Source organism: Neoarius graeffei, chromosome 3 (genome assembly GCF_027579695.1).
Source record: "Neoarius graeffei isolate fNeoGra1 chromosome 3, fNeoGra1.pri, whole genome shotgun sequence".
NCBI lineage: Eukaryota > Metazoa > Chordata > Actinopteri > Siluriformes > Ariidae > Neoarius > Neoarius graeffei.
In genome coordinates this window covers 118574101-118588814 of record NC_083571.1, presented here as the reverse complement: position 1 = coordinate 118588814, position 14714 = coordinate 118574101, and the positions used below count along the sequence as shown (strand labels likewise).

At 47.1% G+C, this 14714-nt stretch overlaps 1 protein-coding gene across 1 annotated transcript in view; it reads left to right on the top strand.

Moving 5' to 3' along the window:
- The window catches only part of LOC132882657 (CNK3/IPCEF1 fusion protein-like), a 137301-nt gene extending 123100 nt beyond the window's left edge, over positions 1-14201 (top strand). Inside the window, exons 23-24 of the mRNA XM_060915740.1 lie at positions 11552-11733; positions 13301-14201. Coding sequence (XP_060771723.1) covers positions 11552-11733; positions 13301-13507 — 389 coding nt within the window. The 3' untranslated portion in view covers positions 13508-14201. The remainder of the gene's footprint in view (positions 1-11551; positions 11734-13300) is intronic.
- The last annotated feature ends 513 nt before the right edge of the window (positions 14202-14714 follow it).

Sequence of the window (14714 nt, the reverse complement as noted above, 5' to 3'; positions counted from 1 at the left end):
ATAATCCAAAAGAAAAGCAAAGTGCAAAAATTCAAAAGCTAAGAAGATCAAAAAACACAGTACAAAGGAAACTGGAGATAAACATAACAGCACAAAGACTCCGTGACAAGAGGACTGAACTCAGGGGTATAAATAGACAAACTAATTAAGGACACAGGTGAAGATAATTAGGCAATTAACACAAACACAAAACACAGGAACAGTGGCGGCCTCTAGAGGCCAAAATAAACACGACATGAAAAGGAAATAACAGCGGCCTCTAGAGGCCAAAACAGTCCTAGTCCTAACAGGACCCCCCCCTCTAGGAGCGTCTCCTGACGTTCCCAGGGCGATCCGGATGGGCCGAATGGAAGTCCCGACATAGTTCTTTATCAAGGACATCCCGAGCAGGAACCCAGCAGCGCTCCTCAGGACCATAGCCCTCCCAGTCCACCAGATATTGCAACCCGCCGCGGACCCGGCGGGAGTCAAGCAGGCGATTCACAGTGAACACAGTCTGCCCCTGGAAGATGCGGGGGGGTGGGGGGTTCCTAGGGGCAGGGGCATACGTAGACGTCAGTACGGGCCGTAACAGGGAAACATGGAAAGTGGGGTTGATCCTCAGAGTCCGGGGCAACTGGAGCCGGTAGGAGACAGGGTTCACCCTGCACACCACCTTGAAGGGGCCAATGTAGCGAGGAGCAAGCTTGCGGTTCTCCACCCGCAGTGGAAGGTCCTTAGTGGACAGCCAAACACGCTGCCCAGGGCGGAAAGCGTGTGCAGGTCTTCTATGGCGGTTGGCCTGAGTCTGGTTGGTTCTGGAGGTCTGTATGAGGGTCTTCCTGACCTTGCTCCAGGTCTTGCGACACCGTCTCACATATTGGTTGACCGAGGGCACCCCCGCGTCCTCCTCCTGGTCCGGGAACAGAGGTGGCTGGAACCCGAATTGGCACTGGAATGGCGACAGCTTGGTGGCCGATGACTGCAGGGTGTTGTGGGCGTACTCCGCCCATGGCAGCCAGGTGCTCCACGATGTCGGGTTATCCATAGCCAGGCCTCGCAGGGTGGTTTCCAGGTCCTGGTTGAGCCTCTCCGTCTGACCATTGGACTGTGGGTGAAACCCAGAGGAGAGGCTGGCAGTGGCTCCGATGACCTTGCAGAACCCGTGCCACACTCGGGAGGAGAACTGGGGCCCTCGGTCTGAGACGATGTCCTGTGGAAGACCAAAGACTCGGAAGACATGATTAAACAAAAGTTTCGCAGTTTCAAGAGCAGAGGGGAGTTTGCACAGTGGTATGAAGCGGCAGGCCTTGGAGAATCTGTCAACTAAGACCAAAATGACCGTGTTACCTTGTGACTCAGGGAGACCCGTGATAAAGTCGACTGCCACGTGGGACCAGGGACGCCGGGGAATGGTCAGAGGATGCAGGAGACCCTGGGGACGCTGTCGTGGGTTCTTGGTTCTGGTGCAAACCTCACAGGACAGGACAAATGACCTTACTTCCTTCTCCATGTTAGGCCACCAGAAGCGTCTTTTCAGGAAGTCCAGGGTCCTCCGAGCTCCCGGGTGGGCGGTGAGAGGGGAAGAGTGACCCCACTGGAGAACCTTGGCCCGGGCTTGATGTGGGACGTACAAGAGGCCTGGTGGCCCCGTCCCAGGACCGGGGTCCTGGCGTTGGGCTCGTCGGACAGCCTCCTCAATACCCCAGCGGACAGGGGCCACAATCCGGGACACAGGGATAATAGGCCCGACTTCATTCTCCCTGTTAGTGGCAGAGAACAGTCTGGACAGTGCGTCAGGTTTGGTGTTCTTGGAGCCGGGGCGGTATGAGAGGGTGAAGTCAAACCGACTGAAAAACAGGGCCCACCTAGCCTGTCGAGGGTTCAGTCTCTTGGCTTGCTGGAGGTACTCCAGGTTCTTGTGGTCAGTCCAAACCAGGAATGGATGTTGTGCTCCCTCCAGCCAGTGCCTCCACTCCTCAAGGGCCAGTTTGACTGCTAGCAGTTCTTGATCCCCCACATCGTACCGGGACTCAGCAGGACTCAGGCGGTGGGAGAAGTAAGCGCAGGGGTGCAGCTTTCCTTCCGAACGTTGAGAGAGCACCGCGCCGACACCACTGTCCGAGGCGTCCACCTCCACGATGAATGGTTGGGAGGTGTCCGGGAGAACCAGAATGGGTGCCGTGCAGAAGCGGTCCTTGAGGTCTTTGAACGCCTTTTCTGCCTGAGGAGACCAGCCATAAGATCCACCTGTCCCTTTGGTGAGGTCTGACATGGGTGCTGCCACAGAACTGAAGTTCCTGATGAACTTGCGGTAGAAGTTAGCGAATCCTAAGAACCGCTGAACCTCCTTAACGGACTTGGGAGTAGGCCAATCCCGGACGGCCAGGGTCTTGGCAGGGTCCATTTGGAGTTGGCCTGTCCGTACAATAAATCCCAGAAAGGAGACCTCGGGAACATGAAATTCGCATTTCTGGGCCTTGGCGAACAGATTGTTCTGTAGCAGCCTCTGGAGAACCTGGCGGACATGGTGGCGGTGCTCCTGCACGGTCTTGGAAAAGATAAGGATGTCGTCGAGGTAGACAAAAACGTATAGGTTAATCATGTCCCTTAAGACGTCGTTGATTAGGGCCTGAAAAACAGCTGGTGCGTTGGTGAGTCCGAAGGGCATCACCTGGTATTCGTAGTGCCCAGACGGGGTGTTAAAGGCAGTCTTCCACTCGTCTCCCTGTCGGATACGGATGAGGTGGTATGCGTTCCGTAGGTCCAACTTGGTGAAGACGGTGGCGCCTTGGAGCAGGTCGAAAGCTGTGGACATCAGCGGAAGGGGATATCAGTTGCGCACAGTGATCTTATTCAGGCCCCTGTAATCAATACATGGTCGGAGCCCCCCATCCTTCTTGCCGACAAAGAAGAAGCCGGCTCCAGCAGGTGAAGTGGAGGGTCGAATAAACCCAGAGACCAGGGCATCTTTGAGGTATTCCTCCATGGCCTTGCGTTCTGGCTGAGAGAGTGAAAACAGTCTGCCACGAGGAGGGGTAGTCCCAGGGAGCAAGTCGATGGCACAGTCGTAGGCCCGGTGCAGAGGAAGAACGGCGGCCCTGCTCTTGCTGAATACCTCCTTGAGATCCCAGTACTCTGTGGGAACTTGAGATAACTCGGTGAGATCAGGGGGCTCGGCAGGAGACACAGGAGAGCTAGAGAGCAGACAAGAGGCATGGCATGCAGGGCCCCATTCCACAACCTGGCTTGTTACCCAGTCTATGCGAGGGTTGTGGCGAGTAAGCCAAGGAAGGCCTAGAATAACTGGGAACTCAGGTGAAGGAATCAGGTGCAGGGATATTTCTTCCTTGTGACCTTGAGACTGGAGGAAAACTGGAGAAGTAACTTGGGTGACTCTTCCATCACCTAACGCTTGGCCATCGAGGGCAGACACAGACAGTGGGACTTCAAGAGGTGCAGTCGGAATATTGATGCTTTGGGCGAAGTGAATATCCATAAAGTTCCCAGCCGCCCCTGAGTCTATCAAAGCTTGACAAGAGTGGACAGACTCACCCCAGGAGATGGAGACCGGGATGTAGATTCCTTGGCCAGGGAGTCCGGGAGAGAGGGTAGGCCCCGTCACAACCCTCCCTCGGCTGGACGGGGCGGTCCTTTTCCCAAGAGTTCGGGACATGATGCTCGGAAGTGACCAGGCTTGCCACAGTAGATGCAGCACTTGTCCCTCCTTCTGCGCTCCCTCTCAGATGCGGAGAGGCGAGTACGACCCACTTGCATGGGTTCTGGACAGTCACTGAAGGAGGTAGACGGTCTCCAGGTAGAGGTAGGGAGGCTGGGGGGGCTCAAGGCTTGGTGGCGTTCTCTCATCCTGTTGTCCAGACGAATAGCATGTGAGATGAGGGTTTCGAGGTCACTTGGGCATCCAATAGAGGCCAGACCGTCCTTGATGGGGTCAGACAGACCATGGTGGAAGGCTGACACCAGGGCAGTCTCGTTCCATCCACTTACTGCTGCGAGTGTTCGGAATGAGATGGCGTAATCTGCGACGCTTCCTCCTTGCCGGATGGACATGAGCTTTCGGGCTGCGTCGGTACTGATGTCTGCCTGATCGAAGACCCGAAGCATCTCTTCAGAAAACAGCTGGAAATCAAAGCACTCAGGTCCCTGTCTTTGCCAGATAGCAGTAGCCCAGGCTCGCGCCTTACCAGCTAATAAGGTGATCACAAAGGCAATCTTGCGGCGATCCGTAGTGTAGGTGGTAGGCTGAAGCTCAAAGGTGAGTTGACACTGGGTAAGGAACTCTCGGCACTCACTGTGCTTGCCGTCATACCTCTGTGGTGCAGGAAGGCTGGGTTCGCGAGGTGAAGAAGGCAGCATTGCAGGAGGCACTGGAGCAGGAGTGGGAGCTGGATCAGGAGCAGGAACTGGATCAGGAGCAGGAGATGCAGGCAGAGATGTCAGCTGTGCCAGGGTTTTCCCAATTTGCTGAAGCAGTTCCTCGTGGCGAGCAAGGGCCTCACGTTGGCTGGTGAGCGTACGTCCATGAGCGTCCATGGTCGCTCCGAAGCGTGTCAAAGCTGCCATAATTCCCTGAAGGTTGGCCGGGTAGACAGTTGAAGCAGCCTCTGCTGAGTCGGTCATGACGGAGTCTTTCTGTTAGGGTTTTGCTGGGATTCGAACCTGGTTCGTTGGTGTGATAATCCAGCAAACCCCCACTAGGCCACCAGGGGGATGACTCAAATGCAGAGGTGTGAGGCGGAAGTAGAAAAAGAATCAAAAGGTTTATTTAAACTATATACACTATATACAGGGCAAAACAAAAGACAAAAAAAAACCAAAGAGTATAATCCAAAAGAAAAGCAAAGTGCAAAAATTCAAAAGCTAAGAAGATCAAAAAACACAGTACAAAGGAAACTGGAGATAAACATAACAGCACAAAGACTCCGTGACAAGAGGACTGAACTCAGGGGTATAAATAGACAAACTAATTAAGGACACAGGTGAAGATAATTAGGCAATTAACACAAACACAAAACACAGGAACAGTGGCGGCCTCTAGAGGCCAAAATAAACACGACATGAAAAGGAAATAACAGCGGCCTCTAGAGGCCAAAACAGTCCTAGTCCTAACACTTCCCAGCCACAGAATGGCCTGATATTTTGTGAGAGATTACAGAAAGAGGGGCACCGCTAGAAATCTTGGGCCCTATGAAAGATTACAATTTAGGGCCCCCCCGGTAAAATTTTCAAGCTCAAGCAACTGAATTTGAAGTCTGTTTTTGGCTGGCACTTCTACTTTACTATGCATGTGATCAGCTACCTATCAAGTTTAGGTGATACAATTATTTGGTATATAAACATTTTAAATGCAGAACTGTCAGAATTAGACTGAATAGACTGTTGCCTTAAAATGAAAATTCCATGGTGTATGTATGTACTGTATATATATATATATATATATATATATATATATATATATATATATATGGAAGACACACACTAATATATATATATATATATATATATATATATATATATATATATATGGAAGACACACACACACTATATATATATATATATATATATATATATATATATATATATATATATATATAAACTATTATTAGGCCACTCAGTAGCTTATGGAGTTCATTCAGTCCAAATGTTTGTGTTGAGAGAAATTGCATGCATCACTGTATCAGTATGGATTTATAACATTCTGTATGCACATTATGGAGACTCCAGAGCCCTCCAGCAAACATCATCAATAATCAGGATTACAAAATGTATTCCTTTGTTTCCTCTATTTATTGACTTATTGTATGTGATCAAATGTATGCCTTGATGAATAACTACACTAGTTTTTTGATACAATTACAGAGTGCACTGCAAGAAATCCACTGTGTTTTTGGTTTCTTTTAGGCATCACACATTTATTAGAAAACGCAGCAAATGTTCAAATATTCAAGTTAAATACTTAGCAACAGTATCAATAAATCCACACATGAACAATAGCAATGATATCTCTGACCACAGCTAATGTGCAAAATATTAAAGTTAAATACTGAACAATATCAACAAATCCACACATGAACAATGGCAAAACCCCTAGACTTAATTATACAATAAAGATACCTATGAAAAAAGGTGATTTTTTTTTCACACACAGTGTGATATCCGGACTTCATAATTTATCACACCTGCTCCTGCTTAGCAACTTCTAGAATGTTCACCTCTGTTGCGCACATAGAGAAACTGCCAGCTGATCTAAGCTGCGCTAATAGCGACGCTGCGCACACACGGAGCTACACATTTCACGTGTCCCGCGCCCAGAATCACACTGTACCATTAGTAAAAAGGGTGGAGGGGTGAAATGACAATATCATAAATAATTCAAGAAAAATGTTATAGCATATTATAACCATGTATAATTTGCATATTTTAACAGATGAAATGAAATATTTTATTTCAAAAACTTACACAAAGCAATACTATTAAAATAATATTAATATCCCTCACAGGCCCCCCTGTCAGTGCCAGGCCCTTAGAATCGTCCTAATCCCCCCCAGCGGCGCCCCTGTGCAGAAATAAACATATATCACAATGACCACATTTCAGAGGGAACTAAATTTCACTGATTTTATAAAATCAAAAGGCCACCTTGCTTTAGTATGGGCGCTGTGTAAGACGGCTGCCTCTCCAGTAGCTCTGTAGTTTTTAGCTCTTTAAACCTCTTTTTTTTTTTTTTTTACTTTTCTGCTCTTCTTACGAAGACATAATGTGTTTTACTTGTATAACATGGATATTTTTAACTTTAACATGCAACCAGGAGCCAGTTTTCTCACTTATTCGAGAGAGGAGCTGCTGGCCCTGAAAACAATGGGACGAGCCAGGATACGACACCCCATCCCAGCCGAGCTAAGGTGGAAACCCAGGGGCTGCAAAGCTAGAGCTAAGCTAAAGGCTAGGCTAGCGGACAACCGGCAGCGCTACAAACCATCCATTCCCTCCGTTATCATGGGGAATGTGAACTCGCTGCTGAATAAAGTCAACAAGCTTTCCGCTCTGAACAACCAGTGGATTTACCAGGAAAGCAGCTTATTTATCTTTACGGAGACATGGCTAACACACCTTGTACCGGATGCTAACGTGGACCTGCGGGGATTCACTGCTGTGAGAGCCGACAGAGACACTAACACATGCGGGAAAAGCAAAGGTGTGGGACTCATCATTTATGTCAACAATCGTTGGTGTAACCTGGGACATATCTCCGTAAAGACAGTTTTATGTTGCCCGGACTTGGAGCTGCTAGCCGTTAGCCTGCAGCCATATTATCTGCTGAGGGAGTTCAGTCACGTGATCACCATCTGTGTTTACATCCCTCCGAGGGCAGCCGCAGCCGCTGCATGTGAGAGGATTCACTCTTACCCCTTTTCCACCAAATCAGTTCCAGGGCTGGTTCGGGGCCAGTGCTGGTTCACAAGTCGTTCAACTTGCGAGCCAGCTGAGAACCAGTTTGCTTTTCCATAGCTCGCAGTACTAAGGGGAATCACGTCATTACGTTGCTGTGTACGTCAGTTACGTCGTTGTATACATCATTACGTCGCTGTATACGTCAGTTATGTCGCTACGTTTGCATAAACCTTGGCGCGAATATCGAAGCAAAAACAACACAGAAGAAGCAACAACAACAACAATAATAATAATGGATGACTTCGCGTTTGTACAGCTGCTGATTCTCGGCGCTTAAAAATGGAGATCTTTCGCGGTCTTGTTATTGTTGTTGGTCTTAACAACTCCGCCCCCCCACTGACATAAGTGGTTCTTTCCTCTGGCCCAGCAGAGAGTTGGTGCTAGCCTGGAACCGGTTTTTCTGGCCCCAGAGCCAGTTCTTTGTCAGTGGAAACAGAAAACCCAGTTCCAAACTAAGCACTGGCCCCGAACCAGCCCTGGAACTGCTTTGGTGGAAAAGGGGTATCTGTCACAGCAAGGCTGCAGACACAGCACCCTGAGGCATTTATCATCATTTCTGGGGACTTTAATCACGCTACTTTAGACTCTACTTTGGCTGCTTTTTACCAGGCTGTGGATTGTCCAACAAGGAACAACAGGACAATTGACTTGCTGTATGCTAATATGAGGGATGCATAGTGTCACACCCCTCCCCCCACTAGGGAAGTCTGACCACAACCTGGTTCTTCTACAGCCGAAGTACACCCCCCTGGTTCAAAGGCAGCCTGCAACAACTAGCTCCATCAGGAGGTGGTCCCCTGAAATGGAAGATGCCCTCAGGGACTGTTATGACATCATGGACTGGGATGTGCTGCTTAGCCCACACTGTGAGGACATAGAGGGGCTGACACACTGTCTGATGGATTACCTTAACTTCTGTGCAGATGTGGTCTCCCCCGCTAAGACTGTACGGTGTTACCCTAATAACAAGCCATGGGTAACACAGGGAGTCAAAGCTGTCCTCAACAGGAAGAAGGCCGCCTTCAGGAGCAGGGATAGGGAGGTGATGAAAGCAGCACAGCAGGAGGTAAAACGCTGCGTGAGGGAAGCTAAGGACAGCTACAGGAGGAAGGTGGAGCAGAAGCTGAAGGAGAACAGCATGAGGGAGGTCTGGGAAGGTGTAAAAACCATCACAGGCCACAATACAAAGACCAGAGTTGTTGAAGGGACAGTGGAGAGGGCGAATGAGTTGAATGACTTCTTCAATCGGTTCAACCAGCCCACGTCCCCCCACCCTCTCCCTCACTGCAGCCATTTCTCCTTCTTCCCTCAACACACCTCCCCCCAGTCATCACAGCAGCCCCCTCCTCCCCCACCTCAACACAGACTCCTCCATGCATTACTGCAGATCAGGTCAGAGGTCGACTGAGGAAGCTTCACCCCAGGAAAGCAGCAGGCCCGGACAAGGTGTGTTCCCGACTACTGAAGACCTGTGCTGCTGAACTGGGTGAACCACTCCAATGCATCTTCAACCTCAGCCTGCAGCTGGGGAGAGTGCCCACCCTCTGGAAGACATCATGTATCATTCCAGTTCCCAAAAAGAATCGGCCCATCGAGCTGAATGACTTCCGACCGGTGGCACTCACTTCACATCTGATGAAGATGTTGGAGCGGCTCTTCCTCAGACCCCAGGTACAACATGCCCAGGACTGTCTGCAGTTTGTGTACCGGGCAGGTGTTGGTGTGGAAGATGCCATCCTCTACCTGCTACACCGAGCCCACTCGCATCTGAATAAGGGAAATGGCACAGTGAGGATCCTCTTCTTGGACTTCTCAAGTGCCTTCAACACCATCCAGCCCCTATTGCTTCAGGACAAACTGAACAGGATGCGAGTGGACCCCTGCCTGGTCACCTGGCTCTCCAGCTACCTCACTGACAGGCCGCAGTACGTCAGGCTGAAGGACATCACATCTGACACTGTGATTAGCAGCACTGGAGCACCCCAGGGCATGGTGCTGGCCCCTCTTCTCTTCACCCTGTACACCGCAGACTTCTGCTACAACTCGGAGCTGTGTCACATTCAGAAGTTTGCCAATGACACAGCCATCGTTGGGTGTATCAGTGATGACAGAGAGGAGGAGTATAGGAACCTGGTGAGGGACTTTGCTGAGTGGTGCAACAGGAACCACTTATACAGGAAGGGACAGAGCAGGCTATACTTCCTTAGGAGGCTGCGGTCCTTTAACATCTGCAGGAAACTCCTGTGGATGTTCTATCAGTCTGTGGTTGCCAGTGTCCTGTTTTACACCGAGGTGTGCTGGGGGGGAGCAGCACATCCAAGAAGGACACATCCAGGCTGGACAAACTGATCAGGCTGGCCGGCTCTGTGGTCGGCGTGAAGCTGGACTCTCTGGTGATGGTGGCAGAGAAGAGGTCTATGGACAAACTGTTGAACATCATGGATGATGCCAGTCACCCTCTGCACACCGTCATCAGCAACCAGAGGAGCCTGTTCAGTGACAGAATGCTCCTTCCCAAGTGCAGGATGAATGGACTCAAAAACTCCTTTGTCCCTCACGCCATCAGACTGTACAACTCCTCTCTGGGGGGGAGGAGGGGGAACAGGAGGACAGAGGATGGGAAGGAGCAGTAGCCTAGCCTGACAATAAGCAATACCGGACAATGTGCAATAGAAAGTGCAATATCTCTCCTACCACCACCCCCCTTTCTCCCCACCTTTTTTTTCTTTCCCTCCCCCCTTCCTCTGTTCCCCATATCTTATTCTTTTTATATTTGTATATGTAAATACTTAATTTATTTTAATTTATCTAGAAGTTTTCTCTATTTCTCTTCTCTGTTTATCTGTAATGATGCTGCTGGAATCTCAATTTCCCTGAGGGAACCTGCCCAAAGGGATCAATAAAGTTTTATCTAATCTAATCTAATCTAATCTAATCTAATCTAATCTTTAAGGTCATGATACATGGGGCAACTTTTTGGCCAATGTTGCCAGCAATGGGCAACCGGTTGAGACACAGGGCAACTAATTAGGGCAACAGACTATTGCCAACAACCAATCAGATAAGAGCAAATCTGTTGCCAGGGACACAGACACCGCAAAGATGGACACCAAAACATTTGCAGCTGTCACTTTTTTGTCTTGGCTTCAGCCTTTATTTCGCTCAAGTTATCACTTCTGGAACAAAACTAAATACATAGCTAGCAAAAACTTTCAGCTTAACTATGTTAGCGGGTGGCATGGTGGTGTAGTGGTTAGTGCTGTCGCCTCACAGCAAGAAGGTCCAGGTTTGAGCCCCGGGGCCGGCGAGGGCCTTTCTGTGCGGAGTTTGCATGTTCTCCCCGTGTCCGCGTGGGTTTCCTCCGGGTGCTCCGGTTTCCCCCACAGTCCAAAGACATGCAGGTTAGGTTAACTGGTGAGACTAAATTGAGCGTAGGTGTGAATGTGAGTGTGAATGGTTGTCTGTGTCTATGTGTCAGCCCTGTGATGACCTGGCGACTTGTCCAGGGTGAACCCCGCCTTTTGCCCGTAGTCAGCTGGGATAGGCTCCAGCTCGCCTGCGACCCTGTAGAACAGGATAAAGCAGCTAGAGATAATGAGATGAGATGAGAACTATGTTAGCAAAAACCACCGGTCGTGAGCTAAATCCCATTCAATCTCTATGGAGCGATGGTTAGCTGACGGCTAATGGCAGTTTCCATTTTGCCGAAAAAAAATTGTCTTAATTACAACCTGAGCATAAAAATAGATGTCTGTTGGTGTTCTAAGGGTTTGATGAGGTAAATTCACCACTTTGGGTTTATACAGAACAACTTGCTGGCATAAAAAGATATGTTGTCTCTCTTTTTCTTCGCTCCACTGCCGGAGACGTCGCCATCTTTGTTGAAAATTTCAGATGCTCTCAGGTGGTCATGTGATTTGCTGCTAGCACTCTGATTGGATGATCTTAAAAAGTTGCCCAAAATGATCAAAATTGTTCAGATAGAAATTATGTTGCCCAATCTCAGTGGGAAAGTGTTGAAGCGCAATTGCCCAGCAACACTGCCCAAAAAGTTGCCCTGTGTATCATCACCTTAACAGTCACGGTGTTGTTCCACCAGAGCCTCCATCTGATGAACTGGAGATGCTTTATCTGCACCTCAAGAACGCCAGTCTGTCCCCGTGTGGAGAACTGCAGCCTGTGACGAAGTGGGACTACAGATCATCTTTCATCAGACGCTGCAAAAATGACACCATCAACGAGAAGCTACACCTGATCCGAACCCTCAACAGTACTTTAAAGGTAGGTCACATGTCAAAGACTTCGGTCATACATGTAATTTTGAAAGGGATGTGGTCCATTTCTTGCTGTCCGATATTAATGACGCTCCTTAAATGAGTTCAAGGTTTTTAGCTGTCCAAATCAGTCTGAAACGTCTTCAGGCCACGTGTGAGAAAGCTTGGACTTTGGTTGTGGTTTGAGGGAGATTGAGTGTATTCTTGAAAAATGACAGCATTTATCACCTTTTCATAATGCTGTTATAACGTGTTTAACCAGGAGTTTCACTCCATTTCACGAGTTACAGGCCTCAGTGAACATCCACAGGGACTTCGTGATCTTTAATACTTTAATATCATCAATCACATGTGGAAATGGTGCAACATTTCCTCGAAATCGAAACTTGTAACAGTTTTCAAAAGCAGTAGCAGAAGATCTTTGAGATTTTTTTTTTAAATCCCCTTTTTGTTTTATTACTGATTCTGACTGTTGATATTAAAATAAGGGAAACATTTAACAAATGTTCCATAACAGTTTGTATTTAAGGACTTCGTCCAATATCAGATTCTAATAGGACTATAAATGGGTACTTTAAAGGAGACATATTATACCCCTTTTCCACAAGCTGACACAGTTCCCTGAGGTCGTAATGAAATGACTGTGACATGCTTTCATCAAAATACCACAAGGACAAAGCACCACAGCTGCTTCTCACCCTGTCCGAACCGCCCTGTTCAAAACGGCTGATTTGAGCACATGTTCCTTTAAATGATAATGAGCCGCTGCTCACTCCACCCTCCTCTTCTGCCAGCCAATCAGGTAACACTTTCCTCATGAATATTCATTCATAAAGGCAGTTCTCAAGCCATGAGTGGAGATACTCAGATAAAGGGGCGGGATCATGCTAATTATCTCCCCTTGTGACATGGAAATGGAGCTGAAGCTGAACGGCCTGTTGAAGCTCATGTTTCCTGAAATAAACAGAACAAAAGAAACTGACTGAGTGTCTGATTTCAGAGTCTGTGGGTTGGTCGGCTCCAGATACCCAAATATATCTGCACAAGCAGGGAAAAGCAAGTTTTTCATAATATATCCCCTTTAAAGGCAAGCACACTTGTTTGTCAGACTGTAAGCTACTGTAAGCCGAGATTTGTCCAGTGGTTGATACGAGACAGTGTTAACTTCAAAGGTAACGTGTGTGTGTGTGTGTGTGTGTGTGTGTGTGTGTGTGTGTGTGTGTGTGTTAAAAGTGCCTAATTTAGGTGATTCTTGTTGAGTTGAGTAAGTCTAGGTTTTCTTCTAATAAAATTAAAAGTCATGAATATTTTGAATTGCAATTTGTTATTTCAGATTTTCTAAGAGTATTTAACTTGAACCAATTTCGAATCAAAAGTAATAAAGGGTGTTAAAACCTTTTGACTTGCAGTATATTTCAGTCCATAAACCATTTATCAACCATTAACCTGCCAATCAAACCCGCAATTCTAAAATCCACCAGAAGGTGTCAGTATTTATCACTTAACAGAATTCGACTTATGCAATGTAGTGTTATAGACAGTACACCCTTCTGACGTGTGTGTGTGTTTTCCAGGCCAAAGAGGCAGATCTCCTGGCTATTGAGCAGGTCCTAGCTGATTCAACATTAGATGGCAGTAAGTACAGACAGTGGAAGAGTGCAAATGTTCTCCTACTGGAAGAAATCAACCAGAAAGCGAACACAGAAAAGGAAAATCCAGGCTTTCAGTCGAAACCGAGCCCATCCTCCACACCGGTTATGTTCACAGAGACCAGCCTGTGAGCATGAACATGTACAATTTAGGTTGTCTTTTGTCTTTCAGTGTTCATCCTAGTGCTGTTGTCTATTTATTTAATCATTTTTTTAAATGTGTGATAAGCAGGGATGTTGAACATTGTCATCTAGTAACTTTCATTATTTATCACTTGCTCTGCAAAGCATTGATGACTGTAAATGGACTTATTTTGGAATTGCACATGTGGCTCTGTTACAAGATGACTGCAAAACACTTAAGTTCAGTAATAACTGAAATGTTATCACACAACGATTGCTGTACTTTCTGTTTCACATGCAGAAAGTGTGTGTAAATGTTGACGTCAAACATAATGGTGTGATTTGGAGAGTTAAAAAGGACAAACTCATCAACTAATTCGTTTTGAATTTTCTAAATATAAAACTGTATATTTTTTCACCAAACATCAGTCTAGGTAATATGTCTGATGTCGCATTTGGACACTAACCTGTTGCTGTCTTTCATTCAGAAACATTTTGTACAATAGAATGAAAGTTTTGACCAACAACTTGCGACAAATCACTAGTAAAATGTCTATTTTTATGTTAAGTTTTAAATATATACATATATGTACACTTTTACTGTAAATAAATCTCCAAAGTATTGTACATGTCCCAGTTGCTGTGAAAACGCATGCGTTTTATCTTATTTCAATAGATGCAATTAAATCATCTTCATATACAATGCACCAGTGAGATTTTTTTTTCTATAAACTAGCAGTCGTTTGACTTTTTAAAAAGTCAGTCATCAGAAAATGAGAGACTTTTGCAGTTCTTTTATACAAAGCCAGTTAGTGTTCTGGTGTCCCATCTGCGATTGCGTCCTGACGGATTCATCACGGAGACGCTGAAGAACACAGTGCTGTCACACAGCGCTGATCGCATGCAGCCATCTGTTGCTGTCTTTGTCTCAGAGTATAAAAGGAGCTAATCTGACTGCCATGCCTCGGCCTGGGCTCTGATACTGATTTGAATGAAAATCGGTGACGTCTTGACACTAGGGGTCTCTGCTGAGCGTGCTGAAGAGGGTGATAAGAGTCGAAATTTACATTCAGTCGTTCATCTGATCTGGAAGTGAAATCTGCACCATTTTTTTTCCAGAATGTATTAGAAATCTAATTGAAGCTTTTAATAATAGGCTCTTGGGTTTATGACTAAGAACTACTGGAATGTTGAATTGTCACACACTTGTACTTGG